Here is a 17,247-nt window from a genome sequence, read left to right as displayed (position 1 = left end):
TTGAGCACCGTGCCCTTAACCAGAAACAGTTTTACATATTTTCTGGTATTGCACGCATACTAAAAAAAGCTGATTTCAGCAGATTTATCATTGATCATCTTCGTAAACAGTTTTGTTTGTATTTGGGAAAATTTATTATTTGGTTTCCAATGTTAATCCCCACAAAGAAAGAAAATGTCATTTTCTAATAAAACTTCTCTTATAGTTTTGGCAAAATACTTTAATAACAAAACCAAGTTTAAAAAAAACGTATTTTGTTGTTTTTTTGGCATGATGTTGAGGAATACTTTATGTAAATTACAGACTCTAATAGCACAAAGGCTGTAACAACAATTAATATATGTAATTATTTTAATATGCAAGTTTAGCATAACGTACCCCTAGCTGTTTTGTTTTGCTTTCCTTCGCCTGTTTGTATACTGCTCTTTGTATACTATACTTCATACGCCTTCTTTCCATTTGGATATGCCCATTTTGTTAAAAACAAATATATATGTACAGTATATTTAATGTATGGAGTAAAAATACGTCTGTTTCAAAGTTGGAACAGAAGGAGGCAGTGGTGTACCATTAAGAAGAAAAAGAAAAAGAAGCAGAAGAAGAAGAAGCTTTATTCACGAGTTGTTTTTCTTTGTGTAACCACACGCGCTACGCTAAATAACTCTTCTTGAATTAGTATCGAATGTACTGAAACCTCGACCGTTACTTTACTGCACTGAAACATCATTTATTAAATCTTTGTGTCCGGATAAACTCGACTCGGTGCACGTTGAAGCTTTTCGGCCGAGTTAGCTTGGTTTAGCTTAGCTCGCTAGCCACTAACAAAGCGAACAAAAACATACATTTGTTCAGTAAGTTTTTAGCAACACATCGCTAAACACAGTTCAAGTGTGATCTGTGAGTCCAATCTTCTGGACTTCAGGATTATCGTGTGAAAATGTGTGCAAGACCAACAGCAAAGTACGTGAAGGAATTTAGTGGAATAAAAGAGGAGAACGAACGTCAACTGCTGGACGCTGTTTGCAAGCAGCCACGAGTTGTGTTACACACAGCAGGTTTGGACTCATTTACCTAGTAAAGAAATACTTTTTTTTTAATCTTTGAAAGTATTCCTGTTCATATTTTCGTGGAATCCAAATTATTGTATGGTGGTGACAGCGAAATGTTTGGGGAAAAAAGTGGTAAAGGTTTGAGCCTCTTTTATTTGTTTTGTTTTTGCCTTTTGCGGGCTGGTGTGCAGAACATTTTCGCATTCCAGATTAAATCAGTCCAGAATTATTGGCGTTGCTATCCACCAAACGGTCATAATTGTTGCAATAAATAAATAAATAAATGGTTCTACAGTAATATTTTCAACCTTGTGTTGCCAAAATGTCTTTCCTTTTCAGTGCCCGAAATTAAGTGTCATGATTTACAACATGTCTTCTGTAGATGTTAATTACATTTTTGTATCTACAATCTAGCATTTTTGTCCTATTGCTTAACATGCTTTTTCACTGAACACTAACACAGATGGCTCTTAGTGTCTTTAGAGTGCCTTATTTTGGTTCTTTTACAAACGGTCCTTCTTTGTCACTCAAGCTTTTTTTTTTTTTTTTTTACCGTTAAAGCCAGTAGAGAGAGCCTCATTACGTTGTTGCAATACACCAGAGGGATCTGTGAGCTCAAGTGCTAGCATGAGGCAGGCATTTTGCGTTCACACAATAGCAGACATCAAAATAAATGTCATTATTTCTGAGATATGAATGAATATGAAAGAGTTTGCGAATATGTCAGAACTATTACGTCTTTATCATTATTACGATTGTGTAAAGAGGAGTAAAAACGACGCGTAAACAATTTTACCCTTCCCACACACTTAAACACACACCCATAATACATTATTCCACCCATAATGCATATGTCATCGGCAACACAAAATCGCAGCGCTGGGGAGGCACGAACGGGCGGCTGTGGGAATGCTCCCTCGCGTGTCATCGGCCATGCGGCATCTCGACAGGAACATCGCGGTGTTGGTGGGGCACAAATGACCTCCCATGGAAACACCTGGCAACGACATCTCCGTGCTTGCCGTCGGGACCTCCATGGTTGTACATGGTTCATCCCCTTGCGTTGGGGTTGAAAAATTTGGCCACATCAGACAACTCCACATCTGGCTCAAATGTTATTGCTGCAACAGAGACATCCCCTCTCTGGACAATTTCACCACTTTCCTCAACAGCCCAGACCTTTTCAAACCAGACCCTCTAAACCTAAATCTCACAGGATCCCGTCTTTTACCGCTGAGCATCGAACTCACTCTCCGCTCCTGCAGCGCATTTTTACATTGACGATCAGTAAATTTACAGCATGATAGCACTTCAGTGTCATTCTCGTCCACCGCTTGCCCCAACTACTGTCCACCTTTATCCATCCCATTCATAACCTCCAATAGGCCTTTACACAACATCAATTCAAGCTCCAATGAGAGGGAGACTTGCTTGGTACACGTTCCCATCACAACTGGCCCTGATGAGCACACATCTGGCACAAGCATCAATTTGGCTGTGCTGAATGTGTGCTCTCCCAAAAGTAAAGCATTCAACATTCATCATAAATGACCTGGTCATTGACAATAAACTGGTCATTTTATTATTAACTCATTCACTGCCAGCCCTAGACTTCTGTGCATTTTCGAGCAATTTCACCCATTTTTCAAGCCCCACAGAACATTGTGTGCTATGACTATGTCAACACCAAAACCACCAAAAGAAAGATCAGACTCTCTTCTTTCATCAGAAAAAAACATTTGTCTCCATCTTATAGCATTCTTTAGTAATCAGCAATCAAGTATAGGCTACATTCACCCAAATCTGTTTCTGGAGGGGGGAAAAACTGAGAAAACAGCTTTTTGTGAAAGCAGACAGGTCAAGCAGAACAATGACTTTGACACCAATATTTTTCTTCTTTAGTGAATATCTCAAACATCTGAAGCTAAAACAACACTGATAAAGTACTTTTGAAGAAAAATAATTTATCTACAAGTATAACTGTACAGAATTTACACTAGACAGAAATGCATGAACAAATGAGGCTCCCACACTTGCACTTTTTTCCTCCAAATTCTCCTCCTCTACCGTTTGTTCAATAGTCCAGTTTTTTTTTCTTTTTTACCTTGCGCATAAAATCGAGCAAAGTTTTATCCACGTGGATTTTATTCTTTTGTGGTGGTCAATGAGATCTTGTGTGGTTGTTATTGTCCTTGAAACCAGTCCCTACTTCTGCTCGAAGCACAACCTGTGCTGTTTATAAACATAACTATTACTAAAAAATACATTGTTGAAATTGCTGCCGTGGGACGTGGTAGAAAAAAAAGCTTTCAATTACCTTTTTTGTCTGCGCACTTACTGGAATGGGGGTGGAATGTCTGCTGGATGCGTAACCTTTAAATTTAAAAGAATATGTACCATTACTAGAGAATACTTTTTTATTGATGACTGTTTTTGCAAGGGTAAAAAATAAACATTACTTTTCTTCGTCACAATCCTAAAAGATGTTTGACTTGCGGGTATTGAATTCCTGCAAGATCGACGAAATGGAAAATTAAAATCAGTACTGGCAACAGATGTTACATTGTAATGTGAACTAGTGGGACTAAATTATGATTTTATGTAACAAGGATTGAAGGAGCATGTTTGCTCGCTAAATGTAGCTAACGCGAGGTGCAAACTAGTTAACTTCGTCTCCATTCTGGAGGATCTCGGGATGAAGCTCGGCTGGTGATCCAGAGGGAGTTCACTCATCTGACGATTCTGGATCCCATTTACTCAAATCCTGGTCGGCAGATGATCAGCTGGCAAGCGGCCGAGAGGATCTCGCCATATGGCCCGGCATTCTTTTCTGCCATTATGCTTGCCTTCTCTCATTGTCTATTGCACCCCGCCTCCACCTTCTTCTTCGTCTGAGGGAGGAACATTCACCTCAAAGCATTGTTGCCTTCTACAGGGTACCATTCCTCATTGCAGTTATCCGGAGGCTTGACGATCACACATCAAATGCACAAGACCCTCCCCCACCCATCAAACGCCATTGATGTCTTTAGATGGGATTGGCAGGGAATAGATGGATTCTGAATGATGTTATTAGACAGCATTGGCAGGGAATGAGTTAGATGAAAAATATGTTATGGGGTCAGTTAAAATTCATGTTTGCATTGTTTATATGTTATGTAATACATGGACGTAACTTCCAGCAAGTTTTCAACCATAGTTTATTAAGTTTTTATGACGCATATTGAGTCCTCCCCGAACCTACCCGAAGCTCAAGCACCAGGGTGTTGTTACTCTAGCCACCACAAGGGCTACCAGAAGTGATTTTGCAATGGACAAACACAACGCGCTACATGCTATACGCAATGGCGAGCAACGTGTTTGAATATGAGGAGGATTCCGACATACAGTAGCACCGAATTGAACTTGGCACCATCAAACCGTACACGTTTGAGCCGATCAGGAGGTCGGAAACTGACAGTGACGACAACGAGCAGCCAAGTAGCAGCTGTACAACAGAAAAAGAGAGTGGTCACTGACTCAATGTGACGGTATGTCAAAAAGCATGTCTTTTTATACAGTCATGTATAAAATAATGCCACCCCAGGGGTGCCAATATTTTTGAGTACGACTATATGTATTATATATTCATATATGTTTCAGTGACATGGCACAAGCTTTTACATGGTATGCAGTATTCCTATATATTGTTTGCCCCTCGCTCGAGTAGCGTTATAACACACCGCACACAAAGTCTTTGCCATGTGTCTGTTGGCTTGTCATATAGGCAAAAGTACAGACGACAGTACTGAAAAGTACTGCATGGGTCTTCTTTTCCTTCTCCCCAGTGCATAGTAACCATAATAGTCGTAGGTATATACAAGGAAATGCTCACCTCTCGTCTGCAAGATTTAGTTCTGTTGCTGGCGGTTGAGGTCCCGATGGCCGTAGGAAAAATAGTTGGCACCGCAGCTGGTTTCAGCCTCTACCGCTGTATCCAATGCTTTCTGCTAAGTCTTTCTCAAAACACGACGGTTCGAAGTGATCAGCACAGAGTTTGGAATGCTTGCTAGGCACCATAGTTTCTTCCCCTGTCGATTGACTTTCCTTCTCCAACTGGTCACGTGTTCCTTTTTCACTTGGAAAGCCAAAAAAACTCTTGCCACTGCCTGAACCTTTTATACAACCAAATGCCACACAATAAACCATTGTGACATCGTTAAATCACTACGACAAATATGAACAACAACAGCATGGAACAATAGCACACAACGGCGAATGAACAGGCTGTTTGGCCTGTGGCTGGATGCGCCTTCTGCAAAAAGCAGAAGGCGCATTCTGCATCACATTTATCAATTGAACTGCTGTATATCTGCTATATAATCACTTTGAAATGGCAGATGTGTTTTGTTAAAGGGGTTCTAGAGTTATCAAGAAAAATCTTAAAGTGTTTGTCCTCTGACCTTTAACAGAGACATGGCTTGGCACTAATGCATCAATTGTTCTCACCGAGGCCTGCCCACCAAATTTAAAATTTGTATTCTCTACAAGGGTGGTTAGTATAGGAGGCGGTACTGCATCACTCATCAAGGAAACACTTAACCCAAATGAGGTTTCTTTTAACAGCTACACATAATTTGAATACCATGCTTTTGTTTTTAGCGTGAAAATGTGGATGTGCCATTTTTTTGTTTTTATTTTTTACAAACACGACTGCACGCTGGCCAGGGTTTTTGCTTGCATCAGAACAACATTCTGTTTCGACTGTTTTATTTCAGTCATTAAAGTCTTTCAACCAAACCAAAACTGGAAATGAATCTTTCGGCCACCTTCGGCCTAAACATCACTTTTATGAAATATGATTTTGGTTGTTATAAAGTAAACCATGGAAAATAACTCGATATCAGCTCTTGAATTAAAATCTTATGAGCTATTTCAGTTGTCATATTTGTCCAAATAAATGTACCGTACCTTTAGTTGTATCGATCTCCTGGTGTTAAGATATTAAATTATATTAGTTAAAACGTTTGGGGTAGAATTGTCAAAGTGAGACATTTTCACTTGAAGGATTGTTTATTTTGCCAGGAATGTAAAGAGCATGGCGGCACGGTAGCCGACTGGTTAGAGCGTCAGCCTCACAGTTCTGAGGACCCGGGTTCAATCCCCGGCCCCGCCTGTGTGGAGTTTGCATGTTCTCCCCGTGCCTGCGTGGGTTTTCTCCGGGAACTCCGGTTTCCTCCCACATCCCAAAAACATGCATTAATTGGAGACTCTAAATTGCACGTAGGCATGACTGTGGGTGAGAATGGTTGTTTGTTTCTATGTGCCCTGCAATTGGCTGGCAACCAGTTCAGGGTGTACCCCGCCTCCTGCCCGATGACAGCTGGGATAGGCTCCAGCAAGCCCTAGTGAGGAGAAGCGGCTCAGAAAATGGATGGATGGATGGATGTAAGAGCATCTTCCTGCTCATAAACTATCTTTGACATATTCTTCGGTAGAAGTCAAGCTTGTCACAGTAAAAGTGAACTCTGAAAATGGCTCATAACACGTTGAATTATGGTCAAAACGCTTCAGTCTTGGGAAACTTTTGTCTCTTTACTATATCTATCTGACATTTGTATCAACACGAGCAACAAAAGAACGCCTTGTGTACGGAGCTTTCTTAATTAGTTCACTTGCTGTCTAGCTTCGCATAGTTACGTGTTGAGAGGACAGCACAACTATAGTATTGCTAAGTCAATGAACTTCTCAATCACTTTTTTCCTTCTCAAACTTCAAATCTTCATGTTTGTTTTTTTTAAACAGTATAAGAAACGGACGATCATGTTTATTTTAAAACATTTGAATTTGTGGCAGCACGCATCATTCGTGGACACAGACTTGCGCTGGCCCAGTCGAAAGCAAGAGGCCCGTTGTGTGTTTTGATGTTAGTTGTATTTGTCGATGATCTAATTTATTATTCAGTGAGCAAACGTTGCATAAGGAAGATGTGTAATGAGCAGTGTTCTCCGTTTACCTTAGCTATTAGCCCACCACGACAAAACCGTGCTTTTGCATGTGGCCAAATCTCCCACGCTCGCTCCTGTGTTGGCTTGAGCTTCTATGCGAGTCTGCTGCTTCGTAGGCCGCCAGGTCTTGCCGAGAACTGCTCTCCGATGAACGCGAGCGTTGAATATACAACCTCAAAGTCACCAGATGCTCGTAAATTCATTGCTGCCGATCATATGCTAATTTACTGTGGATATTGACTATTTTTGATGTTATGAGCAAAGAATTTTTGTGACAATTTCCATGACTGTCCCAAGCCAATGCAAAAACAACAGCTGCTGACGACCAGCGCACCGCTGAATGATACAGCTCTTGTTATTAGTCCAGTTTTTCTGTTTCGGTGTGTGACGTCGTTTTTCCCCCCCAATATCGATAGTTTTCGTGCATCCCTTGTGGACAGTCTGCAGGAGCTCAGCAGTTTGTAGCCATTTCCTCCTCCCGGCCCCTGCACAGTCGCACACACAGAAGCCTTCGCTCTAAAGGCATTTCTAATGTTTTGTTTACTGGCGTTTAAGACACTGTATGATTGCTGTTGTCGCGTGTCTTTTTTGTTGTTGTTTTTTGTAGGAGTGCTTGCTGTTGTGTATTTTTTATTTTTAATGCCAGTAGAACAAAAAAAATGGTACTGTGCTATTTTTCACATCAAAATATCCCGGTCCAGTAGTGGTATCTGTACTTGGTGTAACACTACAGGGGGGCTTAGCCACCAGGAGAGGATGTGAGCGAACTTAGAGCACGAGCACAACATTTCAAAAATGGCTATTAAAGACTGAGAAATTCCTTTTCAATGTTTTTGGACAGATTTAACAAAGATACAATACTTGGTAAAATACATACAGTGTCTGTGTGCATGCGTGACTTTCAGCATCATTACACATCATGAAACTAGTTTATTTCTTTACATTCTCTTGTTTTAATATTTATATTTTACAACATAGTGCTATTTTTATTCATGAGAAACATTGGCATTTCAATAAATTTCAATGAGGAAACTTGATTTCATATACGAGTAGTTACGCGTTTGGTCATGTAGCGAATTAAACTCGTTAGTCAAGTTCCAGTGTAGAAACAACAATGCACAACATCAAAGTCACGGCTTGAGATTTTACTTTACCAAACCAATTGTGTTTGTCTTCTTCTGTCCTGCAGACGTCAGTGAAAAATATCTTCGTCCTTGGCAGCAGGAGCCAGAGTCCCCTCACGTTAAAAAGGAGGAGGAAGAAGAGCACCCTTTCATTAAAGAGGAAGCAGAGGAGCACCATCACATTAAAAAGGATCCAAAACCCCCCCTTATGAAAGAGGAGGAGGATCTCACAGAGTTACCATCGTACTTTGACCCTTTGAAGAGTGAAGATGAAGACAAGGGTCTGAGTGAGGCGAACAGAGGGACGGAGCCTCCAAGCAGGAGCTCAGGTCAACCCACAGCAATTGAAGGTGCTGGAGACCACTGTGGAGGATCCCAGGCAGATAGTGACAACATAATGTCACAATCTCCTGACATTGATGATGACCATGATGACGATGATGATGAGGATTATGATGATGTTGATGATGAGGATTATAATTATGACGATGATGATGATGAACTCTCTGAAGATGATATGGCATTTGACAACAAAGGCTGGAAATGTTCTCTGTGTGGGAAAACAGGTAGATCAAAGGCGCATTTGAAAGTTCATATGAGACGACACACTGGAAAGAAACATTTTAACTGCTCAGTTTGTGGCAAAGGCTTTTATGAGAAGTCAGGTTTAACATCACATGCAAGAACACACACTGGAGAGAAACCTTTTGTCTGCTCAGTTTGTGGCAAAAGCTTCTTTGGCAAGTCAAGTTTAACATCCCACACAAGAACACACACTGGAGAGAAACCTTTTGTCTGTTCAGTTTGTGGCAAAAGCTATTCTGTAAAGGCAAGTTTAACAACGCACACAAGAACACACACTGGGGAAAAACCTTTTATCTGCTCAGTTTGTGGCAAAAGCTTCTATGACAAGTCAACTTTTACAAAGCATACAAAAACACACACAGGAGAGAAACCCTTTGCCTGCTCACTTTGTGGTCGAAGATTCTCTCGTAAGGAACTTTTTAAAAGACACAAAAGAACACACACTGGAGAAAAACCCTTTCCATGCTCAGTTTGTGGTAAAGGATTCACTCAGAAGGGAAACTTAAAAATACACACAAGAACGCACACTGGAGAGAAACCTTTTACCTGCTCAGTTTGTGGTGAAAGTTTCACTGTAAAGTCAAGTTTAATATCTCACACAAGAACACACACGAAAGAGAAACCTTTTGTCTGCTCAGTTTGTGGTCAAAGATTCTCTCAAAAGGGTCAATTAAGAAAACACAAAAACACACACTGAGGAAAAAAACAGTCGGAGTGTTTGTGCTAAAAGATTTTAATGGTTTTGTCAAGAGACAGAAGTGTGCTGGTGAGAATAAAGATTGTTGAAGCTTTTTAAAAACACTGAATAAAACAATGAGTAACTGTGTATATGTGATATTGAATAAAATATGACTGGCAATTTTATGACGACATGAAGACAGGTGTGAATGTGAGTGTGAATGGTTGTTTGTCAAAATGTACCCTGCAAATGGCTTGCAATCAGTTCAGAGTATACCCTGTTTCTCGCCCGAAGTCAGCTGAGCTAGGCGCCAGCACACCTGCAACACTAGTGAGGATAAGCTGCACAGAAAATGGATTGATGACATAAAGACGTTAAGCCAATAATTGTATCGGTGACAGAAGAACCATTGTGTTGACTACTCTATCCTTGTTTAAGTGTTTATTTCCAATGTGAATCAAACAAAATGTAAATTTGATAAGGAGTAAGAAGCTGTGTTTATAAAATGATTTTAAATAAAATCACTTGTTCAATTGCCCTCCATTACGCTGTGTGAAAAATTTAAAAGAACAACAAAAATAGGTAAATTAAAACTGAAACAAAAAAAAGAGAAAAGCAAGTACTCCCGTGATCTCTTAAGAGATCCAGTTTTTATACTTAATCTTGAACTGCTTCATGTTTGAAGCACAGTCAATTAAATTTGTTGTTTTCACTTTAGCCTTTTATATTTTTAAGTCATACAATAAGCTTAAATGATACTTTTGCTCCCTCTGCCTCAACATGTTCTGAATATTACCAGGCAGTTAAGTGGTTTGCTCTGAATGTGATTTTTGCCGTTTGATGTTGTATTTGATCCAAGTTTGAATATCCTTGACGATGAACAGAATACACGTGCAGATCCCTATAGCAAACTCTATTGAATATCCTTTTTTCATGCAAAATATGTAGTTTTTATTGAAGTCCAGCAGTTGTTGGCCCATAACTCTTATAAGGAGTAGAGAATGTGAAGTGATGTGTTTTCCAAAGACCTGTTTTGCTTGAGTTATTTCACTTGCGGTCAGAAGTTATGCTCAATGCACACATACACTCAACATGTGCATGAATGGCATTAATGTTGGCCTTTTGGGGATTTATTTGGACCGGTCTTTTTCCTGGCTGCATGTTAAATAAATTGTAGAAGTTATCATTTATTTGCTTAGCTTGCATTAGTATTATGGACGATTTTGATGGTTGCTTGCTGACCGTGAGAGAAAGGAAGATGTCTCACCTTGAAGAAGATGACTCAGCAGGAATCATCAGAGAGAAGGGCGCCTTGACCAAGGACATGGCCGGGTGTTGGTCTCATGTCTTCACCTTGAAACCCTCCCCTTAGAGTGTTGTGTCTTGTAGCTTAGTATGTTATGTCTTGTAACTTAGATACGTTCTCCTCATGCAAATAAATACAGGAGCGACGGGAGAGATTGTTTTAGAGCGTGATAGGAGGCTGTAATCTGAACAATCTCCCATACGTCCTCATGAGCAAAAGAAACCAGCGTCTATTTTTATAGGTGTTGGGCGAGATAGATCCAACATTAAATTGGTCCTTCGAGCCGGATGTCAACACACCTGAGGATTCCAGTCGTGGAGCCGACTTCCAGTTAAGAGACCGTGGCCACGGCAAGTAAGACCCTTTACGGGACTGGTATTAGTTCTCCTCAACTGGGATCTGAAGGTTGACGACAATCCACAGGATTGAAGACGATTTTGGTGAGTTAAAATAAAAAAAAATAAAAAAAGGGATTAAAGAGTGAGTGAATTGCGCGACAAAGAAGTCTGCGGCAGAATAAACCTTGTGTAATACTAGTCACGGGCACGTAAAAGAGAGACGGCGAAGTCCGAGAAATTCCGCAAGGACGGCGGAGTCCTGTACGTACTTAAATTCCGTGTTTCCGTGTGTTTGTAAAAACGTTACTAGTATCGTATGAATGTGTAAAAGTATGAATGTATAAGATGGAATTGTAAGTGACAACTGGGTTTGGAAGCAGATGCAAGAATCCTCTGCCCCGTGTGGGTAGAAGTTTGAGGATTACCAAAACTCAGACGTTCATTGTCACCCTGTCATTTTGAATAAAGTCAGTATTTAGGTCACTCTAGGTGCAAATAAACTGACTTCCAAATTCACAAAATGGGAAAAAATAACAGTAAAACGGATCCAAAAGAACGCTTAACGTGTAAAGACTGGAAATATGTTCAACTCCAAAACCCTTCCAAAATAAAACATTTAAACACGTGGATAACCAAATACGGTTTCGCTGGCCAGCTAAATTCGCAAAAATTGGTTCAACTTTGAGACGAAATAAAATGTCGACACAAAAATATCAAAAATATAAAAAGAGGGATATGACGACTTCTTCTTCTGGCTAAACATGGCGTCTAAAAGAGAAAAAGGAAGTAAGAAAAAGAAGGACTTAGAAAGTGAACAGAAAAGGCAGGCAGGTAGGGATAAAGATATGTTGTTTCAAAGACAGGAAGATGACGAGACAGGACCAGTAAGTAGTAAGAGTAAGCGGGAAAAAGATGGTTGAAAAAAAGTGTGAAAAGAATGAGGAAACAAAGGCATCAGCACCCTTGTACACGTTTTTGCCACCTCATGAACTTCCTCCAACTCATGAGTCAGAACCTCAACGAGTTTTACGATCAGGAGGGTAAAAAATGAATTGGTCTAAAACTATGGGAGGAACATTGTCTCCCATTCCCAAAATAACAAATATAACCACAGATGAGGGAGACATGGAATTATATCCAATGATTGAGGTGGGAAATCCAAACGTCCAAGAGGACAAAAAAGATACTATTTTGGTCTATAGGACCTGGACTAATGAGGATGTGAAAAAGGCCGTAGCTGGCATCACACCCTACAAAGTAGACATTGATATGAGAAAATGTTACGACATGCGACACCTGCTAAAATTACTGTAGATTATCTGTACTCAGACAATGAAGCAAAAGTCATGACAGGAATCATTTTACCAGACAAATTAAAGGAACTGTATAAAAATACAAGTGTCCCACACATTTCATTGTGCAAAGATTCTCCAGATGGAGAGACATGCATCAAAGATTTATTGGCCTTACTGCATCATTTAGCAGAAGAGGGACATTAAGTTAGCAAAAATAAATTACAATTGTGTAAAAGGCAAGTCAAATATCTAGGCCATAATTTAAGTGTAGGAGGAAGGACTATATAAGAAGACAGGAAAGCTATAGTCTTAAAAAAAAACCCTAAACCACAGACGAAGAAACATATGATCTCATTTTTAGGTCTGACTAATTATTGTAGAGCATGGATTCCAAACTATGCAGAAATTGACCATTGTCAAAATTAATGTATGAAGACAACCTTAAAATGACATCACCTGTTCAATGGAATACAGAGGCAGAAAAGGCCTTCTGTGACATTAAACAACATTTGGTGTCCAGTACTGCGCTGGCCCTTCCAAATTATGATAAACCATTCATTCAAATGGTAGATTGTAAAAACTATTACATGACCTCCGTACTTACACAACAATACGGTGATAAGCGAAGACCAATAGCTTATTTTTTGACTAAATTGGACAGCGTGACGTGTGCATTACCGCATTGTGTCAGAGCAGTTGTGGCAGCCTCGATGGCAGTAGAGAGCAGTTCCACAATTGTGTTATTTCATCCATTAATTCTTAAGGTCCCACATACAGTGTCTGCTCTCCTATTGCAAACGAATATGGCGTTTTTATCACCTGCAAGACATTTATCTTGCATGGCCATCTTGCTGTCACAACCACATTTGACTGTTGAGCGATGCACAACCTTAAATCCAGCCACACTAATACCCTTACCCGATGAAGGCACGCAGCATTCAAGAAAAAAGACACCAACCCGTTTAGTAAAAAATCAGCAGAAAGGCACACCCGCGTTGGTTACGAGATTCGATAGGTTGTTACGTAGCAACTTTGGCTACTATGGTGTTGGTTTTGTTTATGTGGTATATGGGACGTCACACCCTGAACGATACCAACTGAGAGGTGTAAATCATGGGATCCTATATATCCCGTAACAAAAGCAGACAAACACAAGCCAATGTTTTCTACTTTAGTAGCACCGAGTAATTTTACTTGTATAAACATGATTAGTAAAGGCAAGAAATTAGGACCACTGTATACCCTATGCCTGTTCAAGATTTAATGGAAAAAGCACCAATGTTGTTGTCAAATCTAGAACATAGACAAAAAAGAGATTTATCCTGGCAGGGGCAAAATTATCCAACATAAAACATACATCGACGCTATAGGTGTTCCTCTTGGGGTTCCTAATCAATACAAATTATCTGACCAAGTTGCAGGAGGATTTGAGTACCTAATTTGCTGGTGGTGTACGATTAATACAAATCTTGATGGGATAAACTCTATCCACTTCAATGTATAGAGATTAGGAAATTGGACTCAGAGTGGATTGGAAGTTGTGCATGAGCAGCTCAAGGCTACCTCTTTAATGATGTTCCAAAACCGCATAGCTGTCGACATGCTCCTCGCAAGAGAGGGAGGTGTTTGTGGTATGTTTGGAGAACAATGTTGTACATACATTCCAAACAATACTGCTTCAGATGGCAGCTTGACCAGAGCCATCGATGGTCTACGGACCCTATGAAGGAACACTCTGGTGTAGACACCTCCTTGTGGGACAGCTGGATGGACGTTTTTGGGAAATACAAAACCCTAATTTCATCAATATTGATATCAATTGCTGTTTTTGCAGCCATTCTGACATTGTGTGGATGTTGTTGTATCCGATGCATTCAGGCTTTAATCAGTAGATTAATCACCACAGCAATTACCCCCATGGATAACCGTATGGAGCAGATGTATCCTTTACTGGTTGTTGATAATGATGATGATGATGATGATGATGATGATGTTGTTCTACCTGATTTGTTTCCTGATCCAGGTGATGACGATGTTTAAACTACAACATTCATGTATGACAAGTTTACTCAGAGTGTAAATGTATTTGTTTCATAAAAATTATTATACAGTTAAAATTCTAAATGAAGTGACTGTAAAATGATATGAGAATTTGTGCAAATACATGATAAACAGGAGGGAAATGTTAAATAAATTGTAGAAGTTATCATTTATTTGCTAAGCTTGCATTAGTATTATGGACGATTTTGATGGTTGCTTGCTGACTGTGAGAGAAAGGAAGATGTCTCGCCTTCAAGAAGATGACTCAGCAGGAATCATCAGAGAGAAGGGCGCCTTGACCAAGGACGTGGCCGGGTGTTGGTCTCATGTCTTCACCTTGAAACCCTCCCCTTAGTGTGTTGTGTCTTGTCGCTTAGAATGTTATGTCTTGTAACTTAGATACGTCCTCCTCATGCAAATAAATACAGGAGCGACGGGAGAGATTGTTTAGAGCGTGATGGGAGGCTGTAATCTGAACAATCTCCCATACGTCCTCCTCATGAGCAAAAGAAACCAGCGTCTTCATTCCTTTTGTGTCTATTTTTATAGGTGTTGGGCGAGATAGATCCAACACTGCAATAATCTACAAGGTGTGTCAGAAAAGGACAGGAGTGGTGTCACAAAAGTTGCATTTCACAGACACACACACACACACACATATATATATATATTACACATGTGACACTGCTGCTTCAGTTAAGATATTTGCAGGCTGCAACCTCTAACTTAACAAAAGGTACATAAATGAGAGTATGTTTATGGAGATCATAGCAGTGTTACAAACTGAATGCTGAGAGTTGATTAACTTTGGGATAAATTCACCTGGAAAATCTCAAATGTCATGAATGCTGTCCTATTAAAACTAAGACTATCTTCAGGTGACTGAGAAGACCGTAGAGGAGCACAATGATGGTAAAGACCTCAAAATCAAAGTGTAGGAAAGTAGAACGTAAGTGGAGAAACACTAAACTCCAAATTGACTATGACCTCTACAGACAAAGTCTTTGGGCTAGACACTTTTCTAAAATCATGAGTAAGAACCTCAACAATAGCTGCCGTCTACCAGTTTGCTGTGGTTGACAATACCCCCCCCCCCCCCACCCACCAATCAGATAGCTTCAGAACTCCGAACAGCAGATAAATGCAATTCATTTGCCTGTTATTTTAGTGAAAAGATACAATCCATCAGGTTAAATATGAGCAAAATGATAAAATGATGCTACATCTGAGGCCACCCAGGAAAAACTATAACTTACCATGTCAGAATTTGATGTAGTTGACCAAAAAAAGAAACTCGACAGCAACTGAAACAATCAACGAGCTGTCTTGACTCAATACCATCTGACTTTTTCAAAGCTATTGCGAAGTCTGTGCTAGCTGATTTGCAGCAAATAATAAATTGCTCAATTCAGTCAGGCGAGTTTCCTAAAGCTCTTAAAGTAGCTGCCTCTTCTAACAAAAAAAAATATATAGAACGCTGGACGCTTCCATGTTAGCAAGCTACACACCCATCTCAAATCTCCCTATCATCTCCCAAGATGGTTGAGAGTTATTTTTAATCAACTCTGCAATTTCTTGAACTTAAATGGACTTTTTGACAAATTTCAATCAGGTTTCCAAACTCTTCACAGTACAGAATCAGTTCTTATCAAAGTGCTAAATGATATAAGGCTGAATACTGACTTGGGAACGGTGTCAATTCTGCTCTTGTTGGATCTTAGCGTGGCTTTTGATACGGTAGCTCATAACATACTGCTGAACAGGTTGGAAATGTGGGTAGGACTAAATGGAACAGTCCTTAAATGGTTCAGGTCCTACATGGAGGAAAGGAGTTATTTGGTAACCATAGGAAGTGTTCAAGCTCATCAAATGGCAATGACCTATGGGGTCCCTCAAGGGTCAGTTCTTGGACCCCTCCTGTTCTGCCTGTATATGCTACCCTTGGGTCAAATTCTTCAGAACTTTAATTTTGACTATCATAGCTATGCAGATGACACACAGTTATATCTAGCAGTGTCTCCAGGTGACTACAGTTCAATTGAGGTGTTGTATCACTGTCTAAAACATAAATAACTGGATAAGCCAAAACTTTATTCAATTAAACTACAACAAAACTGAGATAATAGTTTTTATCAGTAAAGAAAAGAGGATTACCGTTAGTAAATACCTGGAGTCACTCTTTAAAAAACAAATACCAAGTCCAAACCCTTGGTGTACTGATAGATTCCGACCTGACTTTCAACAGTCATATCAAATCAATTAATAAAACTGCCTTCTACCAGCTGAAGAACATATTCAGAGTAAAGGCTTGCATGTGCCAAGCAGACCGGGAGAAGCTCATCCATGGTTTTTATCTCAACTAGATTTGACTATTGTAATGGTATTCTGACTGAACTCCCACAAAAGAGCATTAAACAGCTGCAGCTAATTCAGAAACTGATTAAATGGATCAAGTCCTGAATACATGAAATAAATGAATATAAATAAATCAAATAAATAAATTAACTTCTTCTTCTTTTCCTTTCGGTTTGACCCTTTAGGGGTCGCCACAGCGCATCATCCTTTTCCATTTAAGCCTATCTCCTGCATCCTCCTCTTGAACACCAACTGCCCTCATGTCTTCCCTCACGACATCCATCAACCTTCTCTTTGGGCTTCCTCGAGCTCTCTTGCCTGGCAGCTCCAACCTCATCATCCTACTAACAATATACTCACTATTTCTCCTCTGGACGTGTCCAAACCATCGAAGTCTGCTCTCTCTAACTTTGTCTCCAAAACATCGATCCTCGGCTGTCCCTCTGATGAGCACATTTCTAATTTTATCCAACCTGGTCACTCCGAGAG

General features: G+C 39.9%; 1 protein-coding gene across 1 annotated transcript; it reads left to right on the top strand.

Moving 5' to 3' along the window:
* The first annotated feature begins 613 nt into the window (after positions 1-613).
* Positions 614-9,648, top strand: LOC133411795 (gastrula zinc finger protein XlCGF57.1-like). The gene is made up of 2 exons (XM_061694482.1): positions 614-1,055; positions 8,226-9,648. Exons 1-2 carry the CDS (start codon positions 938-940, stop codon positions 9,440-9,442), a joined length of 1,335 nt encoding a protein of 444 aa, XP_061550466.1. The 5' UTR covers positions 614-937; the 3' UTR covers positions 9,443-9,648.
* The last annotated feature ends 7,599 nt before the right edge of the window (positions 9,649-17,247 follow it).

Source organism: Phycodurus eques, chromosome 13 (genome assembly GCF_024500275.1).
Source record: "Phycodurus eques isolate BA_2022a chromosome 13, UOR_Pequ_1.1, whole genome shotgun sequence".
NCBI classification, from domain to species: domain Eukaryota; kingdom Metazoa; phylum Chordata; class Actinopteri; order Syngnathiformes; family Syngnathidae; genus Phycodurus; species Phycodurus eques.
Note: the sequence above shows the minus strand (reverse complement) of the source record. Positions and strands in the feature narration are given on the sequence as shown.

Coding starts and splice junctions, on each gene's coding strand:
- LOC133411795 (XM_061694482.1), top strand. CDS start 938: ATGTGTGCAAGACCAACAGCAAAGTACGTGAAGGAATTTAGTGGAATA. Junction 1,056..8,225: donor AGTTGTGTTACACACAGCAG/GTTTGGACTCAT, acceptor TCTGTCCTGCAG/ACGTCAGTGAAAAATATCTT.